Genomic DNA, 20,337 nt, shown 5'->3' with positions numbered 1-20,337 from the left:
AGCCGGCCCGGGCCGGCGGGGCCCGGAAGGCACCGCGCTCCCTCCCGGCCGCTGAGTGGCGGCGGCGCGTCACGTGTGCGCGGCCGGGCCGGGCTGGAAGGCGGCAGTCTGCGCTGCCCCGGGCGCGGCGCGGCGGTGCGAGATGTCCCACCAGACCGGTATCCAAGGTACCCGGGCGGCTCTCCCCCGCCAGCGCCGTCCGCCCTCCCTCGCTTCCGCGGTGCCTACCTGCCCCTCATGACGGCCGGCCCCCCTTTCCCTTCCTTTCCCTCCTCTCCCCCTGCCAGCCGGGCGGGAGGCGGGCGGTGCGCCTTTCCCCGCGGGTCGGGTCGGGGCGCGGGGGGAGGCGGCCGTTGTGGCCGTTTAACGGGCCGTTCCCGGCGGAATTTTCTCCCCTGCCGCGCTCTTTGTTCGCTGCTGGAGGAGCCCGTGCTTTCCGCCGCGGGATGGCGGGGGAGGCGAGCTGAGCGGGGGGAAACTGCTGCTGGCTGCGGCCCCGGGCGGGCGCCGCTCCTCGGGGTCGAACCCAGAGCTTCGTCCCCAGTCAGGCGAAGGCTTGCGGGGTTTATCCGCACGGCTAACCGCGCCTGTCCGCCTTAGAGCGGCAGGGAGCCCGCCTGAGGAAACTATTCACTGCAGAAGCCCGTAAATGGCGAGGAGGGCCCCCCCTTGGCTCAGGGAACTTCCCTGAGCGCAGGTTGTCCCGCTGCGGCGGGTTGACCGGTCAGGTGGGAGCCGGCGCCCGGGGCTGTGGGGGTTCCCCGGGCACCTCCCGCAGCTCCGGCCCCTCCCGGCTTCTGGAGAAGCTGTCGCCTGCTCGGGGTCGCCGCAGCGGGTTTGGGGTGGGTTGGACAGCACGGGAAATGCCGAGGGTCGCTGCCGGGTCCGTTGTAGTGGGAGCCCTGAGGAGAACCGGGAGCCTCGGAGCAGGGAAGCCCGCTTAAAAGCCCATCACTGGAGGCCACAAAGGGGAAAAGGGTGGGGGAACCTTATTTTCCCCACGTTTCCAGGCCTGCGAGGACCAATTAGCAGAAGATAGCGTATTGTTTCTCAGTATTACCACCCCCCCCCCCAATCACAGAATTGCTAAACAGGGATTATACTGCAGGATTATGAGGGGGTCGGGTTTTACTGTCTCAATTTTTGCAATCTGCTTGTTCGCTGACTAGTACCGTGTACTTTGCCTGCTCTCCCATATTTATTGTTGAAGGTGACTTTTGTCCCAGCCACGGCAGCTCTTAACTGCTCTTCTATTCCCTTTTTTGTCTGTTGGCTGCATTTGGTCTGCACCCATTCACCTCTCTTCTTTTCCTTCTTCTGCATGCCAATCTTTGCTCTTTTTTGCTGCTTCTTGTTTTAAGTTCTTCAACCCTTCTCAGGCTAGAGGTGCATCTGGGATAGCTTTTTTTCCAGGCTGGGAAAAACTGTTATAGTGGCTCTTCATTCCCTTGTTCTCTCCCCTGGCAATGCTGGAAGGAGGAGCAGAAGAATATCCTGTCACTTACCACAAGCAAGAAGAGTGGCTAAGCCTCTTCTGCTGCTCTCCTTCATGTCTTTGAGAATCTTTTGTCCTTTGAGGAGAGCTGTAGAGAGCTCGGCAGCTTTCCTGCACGGATCCTGCCTTGGCAGGCACTAATCAGGGGTCCTGTTTGCAGCAAAGCATCCGCTTCTGCAATTTGGAAGAGGAATAGCGCTTGTTGTGCCATTGCTGGCTTTAGCTACAAACAGGCTACTGTCACTCATAAACAATTGCAAGATTTGACAGCATGGGCTGCTCTTTTCTGGAAACAGAAATGAAGTCACGGGGACAGTGAAATGTACCAGGCACTTGCTAAAAGGACTGGACTTTCAAACAGGCCAGTGCAGATAAATACTGTAGGAAGTTGCAGAATGCATGGAGCTGTGGGAAAATACACTAGAATATGTTCACAGTCTTCTAAAGAATCTTTACATAATATTCCCTGTAAAATTTTTGTGAAATAACCACAAATTTTAAATTCTGTAGGTCTCTGCTATGCAGAAAGTTTAAGTAGAAAATAATATCACTCTGTTGTGAATTTTAAAACCTTTATAAAAAAAAAAAGCGTAGCTCACGATGGTGAAATGGTTTCTCAAACGTCTTGTCTCAAAATGTTACTTCAGGAGCTGTCACAGCTCTGGTATTGGTGCAGGGAATGCTGTATTTTGGTCTTGTTTTGGTGTGTAGGGTTGAAATGAGAGATAAAAGACAAGAAAAGGACAAATAAAAGTGCTACAGGAACCGGAAGGTCTAGAAAGTGGCACAGTGTTTGTGCGCTGAATGCAATGGTGAGGATCGGCAGAGACAATTAGAAAAGCTGGCAGAAAATTACAGTGAGGGTCTGCACTGCTTAGTGGGAAGATGCTAACTGGGACGAAGCAGGGGTTGGACTGGTAACCCAATGCAGTTCAGTTTGTTTAAGACCCCCTTCCCCTCCCACACCATTTTGGAATTTCAGAATGGGCCTGGACATCACTTTGATGGGCATAAATTTAAAATGTTTTGAGAATGGGTAGTAATGTTGCTGGATACCATCTGACCATCTGTTCAGTTGGCCTCAACCTGACTATAAATAATCCTTTTTATTTGTTTCCTGGTTTGATGTTTGTTTTGCTGGTGCTATGCTGTATGCTGTAGGATTACTTAAAGGACCAGCTTGCAATAAATGTTCTTTAATAAATGCTGTACAATCCCCTGTCTATCGTATAATTAAACTGATTTGCACTCATTATTTAGCAGAGCAGTTGAGATAAGAATGATCTTCACATGATTCAAGCACAGTTCTTCAGTGTGCTTAGGGAATTGAGTCTTATCATGTTTTGCGGTGTAGTGTCAATGTGAATGACAGACTCTTAAAAATATTTTTAGTTACTTCTTTGTAAATTTGTTATAAAGCTATCCTGTTGCAAGAGGTCAGGGTTTGAACAATGTCATCAAGATACATACAAGGAGATGAGGTGATACAAAAGATGAGCAATGGGTGGTAGCCTTCACTGGTACTCTTCAGAGAGGTGTCCTCAGGAAAGACCAGCACTTTTGCCAGACAAGCTCTAACATTTTCCTGGCAGGCGTAAAGCTTCTGTCTGAAAGTTTGTGCTAAGCCTGCAGATTTCATGAAGCTATTGTAATTTGAGATGCGTCATATTTTTATTGTGTTGCTGTGTTAACTCTGAAACTTGAGAGTTATCATGGGATGTCACCTTTAATTTTCACAATGCTGAAAATCATACGGTATGCTAGAAAGCAGGGCTGTTTTGTAGTGTTGCCTGTCATCTTTTTGTGGCATGCCAGTGGCTGGAGCAGTATGCAGCACAGAGGGAACATCACTCCCATGTTCCTTTTTCAGTCCAACTTTGTAGCGAAGGGCCAGTTGTACGCTTTTCCAGTGTTGTTCTTACCTTCGTGAATATTCTTTGTCCTAAGAGAGTGAAATATGTTAATTTGGTTACTTTTATTTTATCTTTTTCAGCTAGTGGAAGTGTTAAAGACACCTTTGTTGGAGCCAGAAATGGACAATACAGGCTTTTAAAAATAGTCATTGACAATGGTTAGTCAAATTTTAATCTTTTTCTCTGATTCTTTTAGATATTTTTCTAGTTGTTTTAGTGACCTACATGTACAGTTGTTTAAAAAACAAAACTCTGCAAAACTTAATGTTACTAAGGTCTTTCATATACAGAAGGTAAGATTTAAATTTTGGTGATGCTAAGCTTTTGAGTACAATACTACTATATTTTTGCATTTGAGTTTTTCTTCCAAAATGTCATTTCATATTTTACCAAGAACTGTTGTGTATCACATATGGATAATACGAATGAGCTTACTCTTATCTTACTAAAGAGCAGAGGAAAAAAAATTCCACACCTGTGTAGTGTTTTGGCACTCTGGTTACTCTCATTAGACAGATTCGTACACACCAGCTAGTCACTTTAGATGAAGTATAAATGTTATCTGCGTTTTATACTGGGATCAGCTGCATGTGGAAAGTCCTGTTAAAGCAGATGTTTAAGTAGTAATCTGGCTATGTAGAAAATACCTTCAGAAATCTGTAACTTTGTACAAATTTTCAAAGCTAAAACTGTTCCTTAAATCTCACGTATATGTGTAAATATAAAATTACATAACTTCTTGAAGAACTCGAGTTTGATCTTTGAACTTCTTGGCAAGTGATCAAGGCTGAAAACATTGCAAGATAGAATGCATAGGTTTTGTTTTGTTTTTTAATAGCAATACTGGTTGACTGTATAAGACACTTCATGGTTAAGTCCATTTTTTCAAGTACGTCAGATGCCCACCTTGAGTTTTTTGTGCTTTCTAAAGTTCATTCATTTACAGTACACTGAAATAGCAGTTAGCTCGAGAAAGGTACATGTATGTACATGTACATACACATACATACTTTTATTGTTAGGTAAATAACCTACTGTTACCTTCTTTGTGTTTGCTTTTATTAGGAAGTCTTCTGACATTTTAATACTGCTTTCCTTAAGGAAGTGGAAATAGTAATATTATAGGCAGGTCACTGTGGTAAAGTCTCACTAGCACAGAGTAGCAAATGCTGGCATACCACTGAAATTTGTTTTTCCCCATTGGGCAAGGTAAAACAATATGCTTTTGTGTGTATGCTACTTTTTAATATGAAATGAGATAAGATTGAAATAAGACCTAGAAATAAGATACAAATGGAAGACATTCCCTTGGTTTTTTGTGTGTGTATGCGTTTGTGTGTGTGTGTATATGTATATGCATTTTGTCTGTATGTAGAATCAGAATCCAATCTTTGATACTGTTTTCCACAGTTCAGAAAGAAACCTCTAAAACTCCCAGAATACTGGAAGAGGGACAGTTGCCTCATCTGTCTGCAGGAGGTTGCAGCAACTGTCCTTAGTTAACATGTAATAGTCAAATTGAGTTCTGCTAATCTGAGTTAGTAAGAGAAGAGGTTTGCTGCTGGCCAATAGAGTTCCTCTGATTGTATTTTTCTTTTAAATCCAAGTGAGTATAAAGCCACCTAGAGTTCAGAATTGGCAAGTACATTCCGAATACTCTGGTCTAGGTGTACAACTTCAGCTACTTTGCATCTAATTCAGAGAAGGGCCAAACACCATCTTCCTGAGTTGTTCATGTTCTGTGACTTACTGTGGTAGAGAGCCTTGCTCTGAAAGTTTTGCTGCAGAGGCGTTTGTATACTGTTGTACTTTTGCCCGAAGTTTTAGAAGTTAGGTCCTAGACTCTCAAAAGATATTTTGTATACTAGCTGTTATGATGGTCCTCAAACTGTTGTAGGATCCTATTTAAACAAGGTATTTCTGTTTTGGTTGTGGGGACTAGTATTTATTGGGAAGCTGATAAATGTTTTGAAAGACACTATACTAATACTTTCCTTTGGAACCTGAGATGTGATTTATAAATAAGAGAAAAATCTTGTTGCTACAGCTGTTCACATAATTAAATCTCATCTGAAGTATTCTATACAGACTTAAGCCAATTATACATGATAAACAACTTCAGTCATTTAAAGAGACCATAGTTATGAAGCTGTATTAGAAAAAGGTTTATCTACTTACATAGTCAAGTTAAAGTGATTAGTGCAAGCATATTCATTCCAAACTCTTTTCACTGTATAACTGAGTTATTGACTCCTTACAATGAGTACAAACACTAATATGTTATAGCTAGAGCATCAATAATTCTCATTCTAAAATTTAAGAGCTTACTCTCATGTTGTTTCTACTTAAGTATTCCAATTTAAAAATAAGCTAACTGGCAGAAGACAGTTTTTATTTCCCTTCTGTGTACATTATGCTAAAAACACTAACATCAGTCTTACCCCTTCAGATCAAAGAACTTGATAACAACCAGCACATTACTTCTCAACTGTTTGTATTTGGGTTAAAGTAAGTTAGGGTTTGAATATACACAGCTTTTGTAGGAATTCACCCACTTTCACACTGACTGTTCTTGACTTCCATTCTTGTGGACATAATTATGAAGGATGAAGTGTCTGATTAACTGTTTATTGTAATTGCTAATTTTGAAAAACAGTATTAACTGTATTGTTGCTAACCTGCAGCTTTGGTTATTGGTTATAGAGCAGCTTATTGTGGGATCCTCTAGGCGGCCAGTTGGATCATGGGAAAAGGATTATGATGCCTTTGTCCTTCCCCTTCTTGAAGACAAGCAACCATGTTATATATTATACAGATTAGATTCTCAGAATGCTCAAGGATATGAATGGATCTTCATTGCCTGGTCACCTGATCACTCTCCTGTAAGTAACAGTCATCAGAGGTGTCACGCTGTTAATGATTTTTCAACAGTGCCATTCGATCTGAATCCTAGATATCCAGGAAAAGAATTTGAGGGGAAGGTTGGGGAATGCTTCATTCCTCACTTTCCCAAAAAAAACTGGGAAAACATCTTTCTTGAAGCTGATTGAGGAGCAATATCAGTGGGTCTAGATGGAGTGCAGCTGATTCAATTTATTTCTAGCCTGACTGGAGGAGACAAGACAATGTTTTTGCCCTGTTTGTTTGCCTATCTTTCTGTCAGTGTTTCATGAAAATTCATGGAAGTACATAGGACAGAAATCTCAATGGGTGTTATCATGGAGAGAAGGATTATAGTGTGAGCTCAAGCCGTTTATTCTGTTTGGCTTGCTGGCTGCCCAGCTGGCACTTGTGGATTTGAACTTCAAAATGCAGTTTCTACACTTAAAATATTTGTTCAAGGAAGAGGTTTGTTAATGGACTTGGTACACCAACGTGTTAGATTCTCTGTGTACACCAAATAAAAAAGGAAGAACCCAAACCAAAACAACACTGTTTTATGATATGCTAGGTTCGTCAAAAAATGTTGTATGCAGCAACCCGAGCAACACTTAAGAAAGAATTTGGAGGTGGTCATATTAAGGATGAAGTATTTGGAACGGTAGAGGTATGTTTTTCTTTTTAAAGTCAGCACACTGACTTTAAATACTAAATATAGTAGCTGATGTTACTGGTATGAATTTGTGGTGTTTCTGCTCTTTTTTGATTAAGGAAAAAAGTTAAAAGCTACGTGTATTATTCCAATGTTAAAATGTAATTGCTCTCATTTGAACAAGTAACTATTTAACAATTTCAGGCTAAGGAGTCCTTGCTTCAAATGGCTATGAAAACTAAATAATCGAGGAATAACAGGACCATCTCTTAATCTCACTTGCATGCATGTGAATCTTCAAAAAGCTGTAACACTGTAACTTTCAGACCAATTGTATACACAAGCCATTTTGGATGTGTGGTTCTGAATCAGAAGTGGGCTAGCACAGCTATCTGCAAGCCATTAATATCTGAAAACAAATATTTTTATCTTAAACCAAGGATATTAAGCTGTCAGTTCTTTAGAATTTGACCATAAAATGCAACTCAAGTCCGTTGCTGCCATCTTAACTTAGGGAAACATAATTTTAGTAGCTACTAATTTGTTCAATGAAAATACTAATAGACTGTTCACTTATGGTAAGATAATTGGAAGGTGCATGTATGAAATCTAACAATCTTCTAAGGGATGTTGAAAAGCCTGTAAGTGCTGTGCATGTAAGGAAATAATGGGGCTATTGTGTTACCTTGGTTTCTTTGAGGAAATAAGTCTTACATGGTTGTGATGTCAGCCTGTTTGTCAGGCAGACATCAGACAGTCTTGACTTTTTAATCCATTACCAGTTTTAAAGATATACATGTTAGAGTTCTCAAAGATACGACATTCCTATAGCTTTCATGAAAACTGATGATTACTTAGAGATTCAGATTATCATTCCCCTTTTCCTCCTTCAGCAAAGACACAGAGTGCAGCAGTTATCTTCTGTTTGGCCTGTTACTTAGTTCATCATATGCACAAATCTGAACCAAAGCACCGCCACTATTGACACAGGGAGCCAGTGCTGAAGGAAGGGAAGGAGTTGGAGATTTGGGGAAGAATAGAGGATATTGTGGAAGAGACATGGGGTGTTGTGGTGGACAGACAAGTCCATAAGGGCATGAGCCTAATAATTCTGCTGCTTACCAAGTAAATAATTTGTTATATTCAGCATTAACCTGTGATGGAGGCTTCATTATCCTAACAAACACACTAAGAAACCTCTCTGGAGAGGCTGTATTCTCGAGAAGTAGATCACTGAGTTGCTAAGAGGGTTTACTGGTAGAGGTCATGTTACTTTTTTCTTGCCTGTTCAATCAACTAATCTCTCACTGTCACTTGCACCAAACCATTAGCATTCTATGTAATATGTAGAATTTGGGCTCCGAGTTGTAGGGCTAGATGCAAGTCTGAGCTTCCATCTCAATTGTAAGGAAGGAGCATGGCATTTGTCTGTTACTGTTATTTCAGAATGTGTTTGGGGCACTTAGAGGATGAAGTCAATGTTACTCACTTTTTCCAAGTTCATTATGTAACAGCTTAATATATGTCTAAATTGTTGGGTTTAGTGTCTTTATAAGCTGCTTAATTGTAGCTGGCTTCTAATGTTCATCTGTGTGAAAATCACAGCTTCTTCAAAGTATTCAAGTCACAAACCTCGCTCAGGATCTTGACTGTCAGCATCCAGTGGGTTACTCTGTCCTTATTTTGTTAAGACACAAGGACCAGCTCTGTTAACCTGGTGGAACCTGGTTATGGTCCCACCTGCTATTTCACATGTATTAACCTTGATATCTCTGGGCTCCTGAAACAAGACATAATGGAATATTGGCACTGGAAATTATATTTGGGAAGGTCTGTCTCTTTCCGAAAGGGGAGAGCTGAGAAGGAGCTTTCTCTTTCTCCTCAGAACTTGAGTATAAAATCACATTCATATGATTACATAAAGTCCTGCCCTTTTCTGAATGACCACCTTAATTATAAAAACACAACAATATTTGCCGCTGGTATTAACCTCTTTGGAGAGGGCCAGAACTGACACTGAGTATTAACGAATTCCCCAAAGTGATTATCAGAATTCATCACTTCTGTGACCTTGCATCCTAAACTATTTGCAGTATCATGTGCTTACTTCCTGTCCTAAGGTGGCATTTCTGTCTCCCATTTTTTAGGTAGAAAACTACCAATAAGCTACCAGTCTGAGCATGCAAATTTTATAAGAAAATAGATTTTTTAAAAAATTTATTTATTTACTAGAATTGTGGCAATTCTGTGAGGTTTTGTCCAAGAAGGCTGAATAACTTCATGCAGAGTCTTCATTAATGCTAATTGTTGAATTAGCAAGGTGATTAGGGACTGATTGTGGAAATGCAGCTCACGGTACAATTGGGTACAAGAGCAGCCCAGTGGACCCTGCTGTACAGGATGATAAGCTGAATTTGCAAATGCACCTACACTTGTAATCCATTCAAATAAAATGACCATAACTGTGTGGGAAGTAACTGCTTTTTTATGCTGCGTAGAGCATCTTTGAAGAAAACTTTTATTATAAAAAATGGTCAATATTGATATTGTGATTTCAGGACGATGTTTCACTGAATGGATATAAAAAATATTTGATATCACAGTCCTCCCCTGCGCCTCTGACTGCAGCAGAAGAGGAACTTCGACAAATTAAGATTAATGAGGTACCTACAATGTCTTCGAGTATGGGTGGGAAACTGGGTGCAGAGTTCCAAACATATTGTAGGGAAAAAGTCTTTCTAGGGTAAAAAAGGGCAGAACAGAAAATGGAAAGTTTCTGAAAGTTAGGGTGGATGAGAATATAAATCTATGTCTCAATGAGCTGAGATTGCAGGATGATGATGGCTGGAGTTGAAGTGGCTGAGTTTGCAAGGCCTAGTGTCTGAGTCAGACCCCTCCCAACTGCAGAGCTTAATTGTTGCAACCTTTGCCCTTAACATGCTGTTAATATCCCTGGATATGCTTCACTGTGAAGGGTGACTGAGCACTGGCACAGGTTGCCCAGAGAGGTTGTGGAGTCTCCATCTTGGAGATATTCAAAAGCCGTCTGGACAGAGACCTGGGCAACTGGCTCTAGGTGGCCCTGATTGAGCTGGGGAGTTGGACCAGATGACCTCCAGAGGTCCCTTCCAACCTCAACCATTCTGTGATTGCCTACATACATTTCCCAGAGTGGCAGAAACTGTAGAGAAAACACAAAATAGCAACTGTTGCAGTGAATTATTGCCAGGAGTATTTCAGCAGCCTTACCCCTAGAGGAAATGTACTTAGCTTCCAGCACCAGTGCATTTGTCTTTAAGACTGAGAGGAAGTGAATGGAATTCCAATGAAAATAAAATAGAAATCCAAAACAAGTAGCTAGCCCTTTTAAGAGTCTAATTTGCTTTTGCTACAAATGCTTTATAGAAAAACCTCTAACAAATGCCTTTAGCCAAATAATTTGATGATTGCCAGCTAGCTAGTGACTGAAAAGTTTCAGAAGGATTTTTTTCTCACATTTTTCCTTCACTTGATCACTGTTTGTGTTCAGACTGTATTAAAATAGGTCATGTGCTGATCTTATTAGATCTTTAGGCTTGTATTTTACAGCCATGGTACATGTGTTTGAAATACGGTTTGTTTCTGCAGCTGGATGCCAGCAAACCATCGTGTTCAATGCAGCTCTGTATCATCTCTAAATGTGTTCACTCTACTGTGCTTTTGCTGCAACTTTGTTGTTTATTGACTTATTTTTTTCTAGTGGTGTCTTTTTTGTTATTTTCCATGTCTAATTTTGATTAATCCAATGTAGAAATGCACTCGTCATCATCAAACACTGCATTTTACTTGAACAGCTTTAAAAAACCCCCCACTAATGAATGTAAAACTTCTGTAGTATCGATGATCACTTCTGGTATTAGTATTATCTCTTATGCACTACATACATTGTGTTTAACAGCTGATTCATGCAGACTAAAACCTTATGTGCTATTATGAAACTTCAGCAGCAATAGCTGTGCTTTTCAGAGATGCATAAACTGTAGATTGCTGCCATTTTGGCTTTGTTTGAAGCACCTTGCAATACATTAACTTACATCATTTCTCTCTTCATTGTTTCCACCATTATGAAGAAAACTAAAAGCTTTCTTATTAAAAAAAAAAAAAATTAAAAATTGAGTTTTCCACATGTATATTCTTTCATAATTACCCTAAGAAATATTTTACTGGGTCAGATCAAAGGGTCACCTAGTCTGCTGTCAAGTCCCTGAGTGAACAATAGCAGAAATCTAGGAAGGGTGTAAGAGCAGGGTAAGGCGGCCATGATAATTCCCTTGAATACTCTTCTGTTGCATCAACATTTGCAGATAGGGATCTTCCTGAGCAAGAGATGATGTCTTACTATATAATTGTTCTCAATGGGCTTTTCGTCCATCATCTAGTCTTGTCGTTTTTCTAAATCCACATAAAGTTTTTGTTGGCCACAGATCCTACAGCAGTGTTTTCTACAGCTTGACAAAGTACTATGTAAAGAACCACTGCCTGCTATCTACTAGTTTATTCTGATATCCCTACAGATTGTGTGGGGAAGGCAGAGAAAAGTCATTAAGTCATTCCTCAGTTTCCCCCTCCCCTTTGATAAAGCCAACCATATCCCAGAAAGCCAACTGTATCCTGGCCTGCATAGAAAGAAACATGGTCAGCAGGTTGAGGGAGATGATTCTGCCCCTTTACTCCGCTCTTGTGAGACCCACCTGGAGTACTGCATCCAGCTCTGGAGTCCTCAGCACAGGAAAGACATGGACCTGTTGGAATGGATCCAGAGGAGGGCTGCAAAGATGATGAGAGGGATGGAACACCTCTCCTATGAGGACAGGCTGAGAGTTGGGGTTGTTCAGCCTGGAGAAGAGAAGGCTCTTATTGCGGCCTTTCAGTACTTAAAGGGGGCTTATAGGAAAGAGGGGGACAGACTTTTTAGCAGGGCCTGTTGCGATAGGACAAGGGGTCATGGTTTTAAACTAAAAGAGGGTAGATTCAGACTAGGTATAAGGAAAAAATTTTTTACAATGCGTGTGGTGAAACACTGGAACAGGTTGCCTGGGGAGGTGGTAGATGCCCCATCCCTGGAAACATTTAAGGTCAGGTTGAACAGGGCTCTGAGCAACCTGGTCTAGTTGAAGATGTCCCTGCTTATTGCAGGGAGTTGGACTAGATGACCTTTAAAGGTCCCTTCCAACCCAAACCATTCTATGATTCTATATCCATGGACCTCTGTTGTATTTCTTATCAGTCATCTCTTCTGGGCTGAAGAGTCCTAATCTCGGTAGTTCTTCCTTCTAAAGAAGGCACTCCATACTTCTGATCCTTTTGCTTTTCTCTGCAGTTTTTCCAGTTCTGCTGTGTAATTTATGAGATGGAGGGATGGGGAAGGCAGAACTGCATGTGGTATTCAAGATGCAGGCATATTACTGATATCTACAGTGCGTAATGATGTGTTCTGTTCTCTACTTGTTTTCTAACAATTTGCAACATTTCATTTATGGGTGGGGAGTGTTGGGTTTTTTTGGTTTTGTTTGGGGTTTTTTTGCCACGACTGGCCACTGGGCTTATATTTTCAGATATAGTCAGCGTGACCTGCAAGGTCTTGCTCCTGAATGGTAGTAGCTAGCTCAACCCCATCACCATACAGGTAGAAGAGAGGGTTTTTTTCCTCCTGAGTATGTTACTTTACATTTATCATTTATTCACAGGAAATTTCATCTGCCATTTTATTCACCACTCAGCAGCCATCACTACAAATCTTATGGTGTGAATTTAAATGTTTTTAAGTGACTTAGGTGTTTTTGTTTTGCTTTAATGGTCTGAAATATGTTGCAGTATGGACAAGTAGATTTTTGTTCATTTTCTTAAATCTGGAGTTATGCTGGGTTACTTTCTTCCCTTGCCTGTCCCCACACTTCACAGCTGGTTTTTATGTTTGTTTTTTTTCCTACTTGTATTTTAATATGGTTTATATAGTATGGTATTTTATTGTGGTTTATTATTTTTGTGATGCCTATTTTATGTTTATTAATCAGGCTTTTATGCACATATATTTTGCAAATATTTTTTATATAACCTTCTTCATAAATTTATCGATCTTTATACAAAAGTAAACTCTTCCACCTGCTTTCTTCTCCTCTTTCCTTGTTGCTGACAAGCTGTTCTTAAAATGTGGAGTATAATTTAGTGTTGCCCCAAGTATCTTCGTTTTTTATTTTTTTATCAGTTTGTTTTATATTTCATTAGCATCTCTTTTTAATTAAAGCTGAACATCTTCTAGTTGATAGATCTAAGACCCACACTTTCATTTTGTACGTGTTTCTGACTTTTGCTACTTCATCACTGATGTTAAATGTACTTGTGAAATTATAAAAGGAAGTCAATATATTCAAAAGCTAATACTTAGACGGTAAGTTCAGACTTGGGAGAACTGGAGGCCAGAGCTCATTTTGAGAGAAGATGCCTGAATGTTAAGATAAACATAAATTCTTGAAAAATGGCTTTAAAATAACTGTTGTTTCCTCTCAAATAATTTGTGACTAACGTAACTGGATTATGAACAATTGTCTAGCTTGCCGTTACCCTGGCTTTTTTTACTTTGTGTTAGACCTTCTAGACGTCAAAAATTAAGGTTTTGTTTGCTTTCTTTTTGGTATGGACTTTTGGAGGGAGGGAAGGTGCTTTGCTTTTCCTTCAAGAAGATCAGTTTGTCTCATAAGATATAATTTCTCTCTCTTTCTCTGAAAATTTTTACTCCCTAGAAATGACATTTGTAAGTTTTGATCTAAAATTTTTCAAGATACAACAAAGTTTCTAAGCAATATTGTCAGTTCAAAAGTATAACACAGCATATGAAAATCAAGCTCTTTCCTCCTGGCTGATTGTATCTTATACTAGAATTTAACTTAGAGCTTCTTCACTGACACTTGAGCCAGTTTTCCCTCTGATGATTCTGTTAGCTCTGCAAAGCTAGCTATTCCAGAGATATGAAACTGTTTTCAGGTAAGCAAGCAAACGTGACCTGTAAATGAAAAAATGCAAATCTGTTGTATATGGGGATGATGTTTTAGGATAGTTTATTCTCAGAATAGCGACTGCTAACTCTGTGTGTAACCATATGCAATGCATTGTCAGTTATCGTATGAAACCAAATGAATGCTTGCAAAGGTTTCTCTTTACATCTCAATTGACTTGTGTTCCAGGTACAGACGGATGTTGGTGTAGATACCAAGCATCAAACATTGCAAGGAGTAGCATTCCCCATTGCTAGAGAAGCTATTCAGGCTTTGGAGAAATTGAAAAATAAGAAACTGAATTATGTACAACTGGCAAGTATAAAATACTTTAACTATTTTTTAATAGTGAGTATAAAATAGATTACCTGCACATTAAACAATGTGCGTTCATGATGTACACTGATAAATTACCATTCTGTATTAGATTAATTTTTTTTTTTCCCTCCTGTCATGTTCTCTGGTTTGCTTTCTGTGTATTAACTATATTTAGGTTTGCTTTGTTAACAGCAAATTGATATGAAAAATGAAATTATTGTTTTGGCCAACACACTTCATACTGAACTTATGGACTTGCCAAAAAGAATTCCAAAGGACGCTGCGCGTTACCACTTTTTCCTGTATAAGCATGCCCATGAAGGAGACTATTTGGAATCCATAGGTATGAGAAAATTTTCCAAGATGAAATTTCATTGGCTTGTTTCAAGCACTTTAGTAATTTTGAGTCAGAGAGAAAGATGTGTCATAAAAGTAATCTGTCTGTCATCAAGAGCATAAATTTCAGAGTCATTTGGTTGTGAAACTGACTTCTGAAGAGTCCTTATGTTTAGAAAGTAGTGAGCTATCCCTTTTGATTATGAACACCCATAAATCAGTCATCATGTGAAAACAAAGATACTGGCCATTCTCTGATCCCCCATTTTAAATGAAACACTTGCTGAAGCAAAAAAGATCCAGAATGGTGTTACGTTTTTCCCTTTCAGACTGCGTAGTTGATTTGCAATGCCTCTCTGCTGTAAATGATTTTGTGATACAGGTTTTGATGTAGTGTAGTTATGGTCTGATTTGTGTTTTTTTTCTGCAGTTTTCATCTACTCTATGCCAGGGTATACCTGTAGTATACGAGAACGAATGCTCTACTCTAGTTGCAAAAGTCCACTGTTAGAAATTGTAGAAAGACAGTTGTGGATGCAGATAATTAGAAAGGTAAGTACACTGGGTATACTGCTATTTTCTCCATCCCTCTGTTCCCTTCTTAATATCTAACTTTAACTGTCTCTGCCACTACCTTCTGTAAACAATGAATAGTGTTGTGTAACTATTAAAGTTTGTCCCGAACAAGAAATGCTTGTTGATAAAGCTTCCGATATAAAGTTAAGTCATGAAAGCTTTTCTCTGGTACATAATTTCTACACTTTCATAGCTTTAATGAACATATCCTTGTGCATCAGGGGAGTATTTGAGAGTACTTTGAAGGACTATTTAGAAGTAATATGATTTCTTACTAAAAGGCCTGTCATATTTTGGACCACAACACATTGCTATTGTTGAACACTAAATTCCTTTGAAGCCAAGGTTATTTGAGGATTTTCAAAATAATTTCAAGTTGCAGTTCTGGAACTTAAACTGCTATCTTAGGAGTCCTTGATGGGGCAAACAAGGATTTGCAAGTAAGCTGATCTTTTCACATTGTATAGATTTTACTGCTATGCATAAAGAGTAAGTTGCTTCTCACCTCCAGAGCAGAGGCCATAGGAGTGGTCCATCTGTGGAATATGTGGCCTGTGGTTACATTCTTAATGCATGTGCTGTAAATTCAGAAGAACTTTGAGGCTTGGTTTCTGTGGGGATTATGTCTACCTAAAAAATACCAGAGTTAATACTAACCATCTTTACTGTGGTGACATGACTTAAGTAGATTATCACTACGTGTTTTTATATGTAATTACTTCTCAGAAATTTCCTTTCTACAACGAAATAAATGCACAATGTGACTCCTGAAATTCCTGTAGACATATTTCTGAAGCATGTACTTATACCAGCAATACCATGGCTGGCAAGTCCATCAAGTGCTATGGTTGGCAGGCCATGAAGTACTGAATGCTCAGCAGAGCAAGGCCAAAGCATTTCTCTGAATTCTAAATTCCTGCAATTCAAAACAGTGGGGTTTGGCTGGAGAACAGTACTCTCTTTCCATTCAGGTTTATACGCTTAAATTTTAAAAACCAAAACACCCCCCCCCCCCCCTTTTTGTTCATTACATTTATTTTAGCTTTTCCCTGGCTTGAACAGTTGATGAGTTGCAGTAGCCAGCTAATCATATAAGCTGTTTGTACTACTCCCCTTCTGTCTCAAGAGACAAAAATATGTATGCACATTGCTTTTACAGTTAGTGTTTAAAACACGTTCTACTGAAATATTTTCATTCTTAAAATGTGGAGATTACATTGGGACAATGAAAAGTTTTTACTGTAGAGAGAATAAAGAAAGGAAATTGTAGTTCTGAAAGATCGCATGCTGCTTTCTTATCTTTTATTAAGGAAGTTACTTTACAGAGGAGTAAATAAGCACTTGTTTCTGCATGGAATGTGTACTCCTAGTTAGTATTAGAATCATAGGATCATAGAATGGTTTGGGTTGGAAGGGACCTTTAAAGGTCATTTAGTCCAGCCTCCCCTGCAATGAGCACGGACATCTTCAACTCAATCAGGTTGCTCAGAGCCCCGTCCAACCTGACCTTGAATGTTTCCAGGGATGGGGCATCTACCACCTCTCTGGGCAACCTGTTCCAGTGTTTCACCACCCTCATGGTAAAAAATTTCTTCCCTATGTCTAGTCTGAATCTACCCTCTTTTAGTTTAAAACCATGACCCCTTGTCCTATCGCAACAGGCCCTGCTAAAAAGTCTGTCCACATGTACACTATGCTAAAGCTTGGGACAGAGGAAGTTTCTTGGTATATGTACTGCGTAGTTGTGCTTATCTTTCAGGAAAAATAATTAAGTCAAATCACACTTAATACTGACAAGAATATTGTGGGTTCTCAGAAAAACTATCCAAGATTGCTGAGGGCATTAGGCACAAGTTTGAGAACATTGCATGCTAGACTCTGAACATTATTGCACGTATGGTTTTAATGTAGTATTTAGAGCTTCAGCAAAATTTCTAAATGTTTTTAAATGTCTTTAAGATGAATATGATAAATGTTGGGGTTTTTTTTCCCAGATTGAAATAGATAACGGTGATGAGTTAACTGCTGACTTTCTTTATGAAGAGGTTCATCCAAAACAACATGCTCACAAACAAAGTTTTGCTAAACCAAAAGGTCCTGCAGGGAAGAGGGGAATACGAAGACTGATTAGAGGTCCAGCAGAGACTGAAACACCTAGTGATTAGAAACTGTTGTTTGCATTTGTTATAAAGTATTACAGTAAGAAATGAAATTCTGGCTTTTGGTAATGAACTGAAATCATTCCATTCGTAGATGCTAGGGAAAAAAAAAAAAGCTCTTTTTACTCTTCTGACCTCAACACTTTTTATATTGTTAACGTGATTATATTTCTGTTGACCATGTTTTATGACATGTGGAAGAGCTAATTATTTTAAAGCTGGAAGAGGAAAACTAAGCTAGTACCCCTTTATTTTAAATTAGAACCCATTATGTAATAGCTGTACGTGTGATCATAAACTTTTCAGACTTAAGACTATTAAGCCCATGTATTCTCTGGGTAAGTTGCAGCTGTAGGCCTAGATAACAAACCTGTATTCTGATGAGTAGCCTATGGAAAACCCCTACAGCTTACCATGTGAGGAGAGCTGAAGGACTATATAGCGTTGTCCCAGATAAATCTTTATTTTTCCTTGTAGCTCGTATGGACGGGAGTACAACAGAAGATTTTCTTCTGGTTTTGACATGATGCATTGTTGGGTTTTGTTGTTGGTTTTGTTTTGTTTAATAGAAAAGATAAACTAAAATCAGTTTTCCATCAGTTAATGTAAGCGTTCAGGAATAGCTGGATATTTTCCCATGCAAAAGCACGGTCATTTCAAATTTGTAACTAGTTTTGTGGAATTGTCTTTTAAAGAAATCTGACATAAAACCACTGTAGCTTTTCCAGACTTCTATACCACTCGTAAGCCTTACATCTTAAGTACTGAATGACCAAGTGAAAGGTGATTAAAAGTGCATGAGTTAGTATACTCAGTACATTATGGAGCTGCTTTCAAAGCAATATGCTTAAAGTTTCTAATAAATAATTGATTATCTGTGCACTTGGATCTAAAACTGTGTAAATTCAGTAAAAATTGAAATAGACTTGCTTCATAATGGTGAGTTATTCTTGAGATCCTAGTGTGTTTGCAGTATCAACTGCAATTTTATCTTTCAAGGTATTCTGAAAATGACTTTTCCTAAATGTTTGGACTTTAATAGTAACTTAAATCTGTAACAAAATCCAGCTAGGTCTTGAATAACTGCTGGCAGCATCTCGTTAGGATTGTGTCCTCCCCCCCCCCCCCCCTTTTCCAAAATACTAAAATCAGCCAGAATAGTCTAAACTTGATTGAACCATGAATAATGTGTTTAATAGGAAGATGAAAAATAGATTATTTTAATAAGTGGATTAAAGAAGAATTAGATGTGGAAATCAAGTATTGGATGACCTTAAATATTTAAAGTTGTGTAATGAGGCAAATACTAGTGGATAGATTATATTCCCCAGCGGGGACTTGCTTTTTAGTGTCTTGTATGTGAGCTTTGTGGGGTTTTTTTAAAGCTACATGGGAGTTGCAAGTTTTGGTTCACTGCATATTATCATAGGTGCTGGGTGTACACATTATATAGCTGAATCACATGTTTACCTGGTGGAAGACAGATTTTAACCTAGTTTTGTAGGGAAATAATGCTTTGACACTACTAGTTCCTGATAAAATTTGTTTTATCTTATATATTATTTGGAGATACTAGCTTGTTATTGACGTCTGAGATTGCACTATATAATGTGAAGATTGCAATAGTTGTTGGTTTTACTGTGTTGTTTTTATATGCAGTAGAAATTTGACACCTCAGCTTTTTTCATTTAATCTTATACACTACATCAATCCAATTCAATAGCTCTTGATCCTCAGCTAATCTTCTCCTTGCCCTTAGCTACTGTGTTCTTTTTCTGCCTCTTGCCTTCTCCCTCTAGGGCAAGGAGCTGGTCTTGGAGTGTTTCTTGTACGTACTTACCTGTCAGGCAAGTGTCATTGTTTTTTTAAACATGGCTAATGTGTGTGTGGCTCATGCTGCACTGTAATTAAATGTATTTTTAGCTGAACTCCGAATCTTTTCAGCACACCTAATTGACTTTGGGTTGGGTGGCTTTTTTGTTTTTGTTTTTGTGTTTTTTTTTAAAGGAAAACCTTTGAGTGTAGCAGTTAAAAATTACTGCCAAAGGGGTTTTTTTTTTTAGTTTAGTATTCCTGCCCATGTGTCAGCCATACCAAGAGTACACAAACATTTTACGCTTGAGTCAGTAAAGAAGTTCAGCTTTTTAATACCAAATGTTTTAAATAATGAACAGTTTGACCTGATATGGTTATGTGCGTGTTGTGTTTTGTTTTTTTCTTAATCCTGCCCTAGGTAGATGAGGGTAGGAGGTAGAAAGCTTAATCTGGAGGGATGGTGAGAGCTGGTTAAGTGATTATGTGAGGGAGTTTATACTGAGCTGCTTTAAAGTTCGGCCCAAGCCAGACAATGTAAATTATCTTCCTTGAAAATATTCTATGTGGGTGTACATAGACCCACATAGTTGTACCTGACCAGCCAGCAGAGTCATGTCCTGAGCATATTTCCTGCTCACCTTTCCCTAAAAGAGAATTGTACAATGTCTTGCACTGCTCGCTGCCTCTCCAGGCCTCTTGTAGCTGTTCTCCTGACAAAGCAATAAGCAGCAGCTGATCTTTTTGTGAGATCTGTCACATTCACATCTGCGTAGCTGCCTCACATAACACTAGTACTGTTAATGAATGTTCAGAGCCAGCACAAAATGAGGGCATTAATGAAAGTTACTCCTTTATTGTCTCTGATCATTTAATAACTGAAAGCATCTGTTCAAAACTGTTGGCCTTCATAAAGCCCAGAGCAATGCAGCTGCTAGCAGTTAACTGACAAGCTATTAAATAGTTGTTAATTAACACAACAGGTAATTATTTTTTAAATGTTTATGTTGCAAGGTAGGGAGAACTTGATGTTTTAAAACACTCCTATCAGAAGGTTGTAAAACTAATCAAGGTAATAATTGCTCTGTTACTCAGATAAACACATCGATAAAGGAAACGATTTACAGTGTCTATGTATTCAGATGCTAAAATTAACTAAATTTAC

At 39.3% G+C, this 20,337-nt stretch overlaps 2 protein-coding genes across 3 annotated transcripts in view; one reads left to right on the top strand and one right to left on the bottom strand.

Moving 5' to 3' along the window:
* Window positions 1–3: 3 nt before the first annotated feature.
* TWF1 (twinfilin actin binding protein 1) lies at window positions 4–20,322 on the top strand. 2 transcript variants are annotated; one of them, XM_072862393.1, is made up of 9 exons: window positions 4–167; window positions 3,489–3,566; window positions 6,112–6,290; window positions 6,860–6,955; window positions 9,499–9,603; window positions 14,161–14,286; window positions 14,482–14,632; window positions 15,056–15,177; window positions 17,196–20,322. In XM_072862393.1, exons 1-9 carry the CDS (start codon window positions 143–145, stop codon window positions 17,364–17,366), a joined length of 1,053 nt encoding a protein of 350 aa, XP_072718494.1. In that variant the 5' UTR covers window positions 4–142; the 3' UTR covers window positions 17,367–20,322. The 2 variants fall into 2 exon arrangements, with proteins under 2 accessions (XP_072718494.1, XP_072718485.1); XM_072862384.1 differs by having other exon boundaries at window positions 5–167; window positions 9,499–9,607; window positions 14,165–14,286; window positions 17,196–20,318.
* The window catches only part of IRAK4 (interleukin 1 receptor associated kinase 4), a 33,301-nt gene continuing 16,263 nt past the window's right edge, over window positions 3,300–20,337 (bottom strand). The window contains exon 12 of the mRNA XM_072862345.1: window positions 3,300–3,437. Within this exon, the coding sequence (XP_072718446.1) occupies window positions 3,414–3,437 (24 nt within the window). The 3' untranslated portion in view covers window positions 3,300–3,413. The remainder of the gene's footprint in view (window positions 3,438–20,337) is intronic.

The sequence above is a fragment of the Ciconia boyciana genome, chromosome 1 (assembly GCF_034638445.1).
Source record: "Ciconia boyciana chromosome 1, ASM3463844v1, whole genome shotgun sequence".
NCBI lineage: Eukaryota > Metazoa > Chordata > Aves > Ciconiiformes > Ciconiidae > Ciconia > Ciconia boyciana.
Note: the sequence above shows the minus strand (reverse complement) of the source record. Positions and strands in the feature narration are given on the sequence as shown.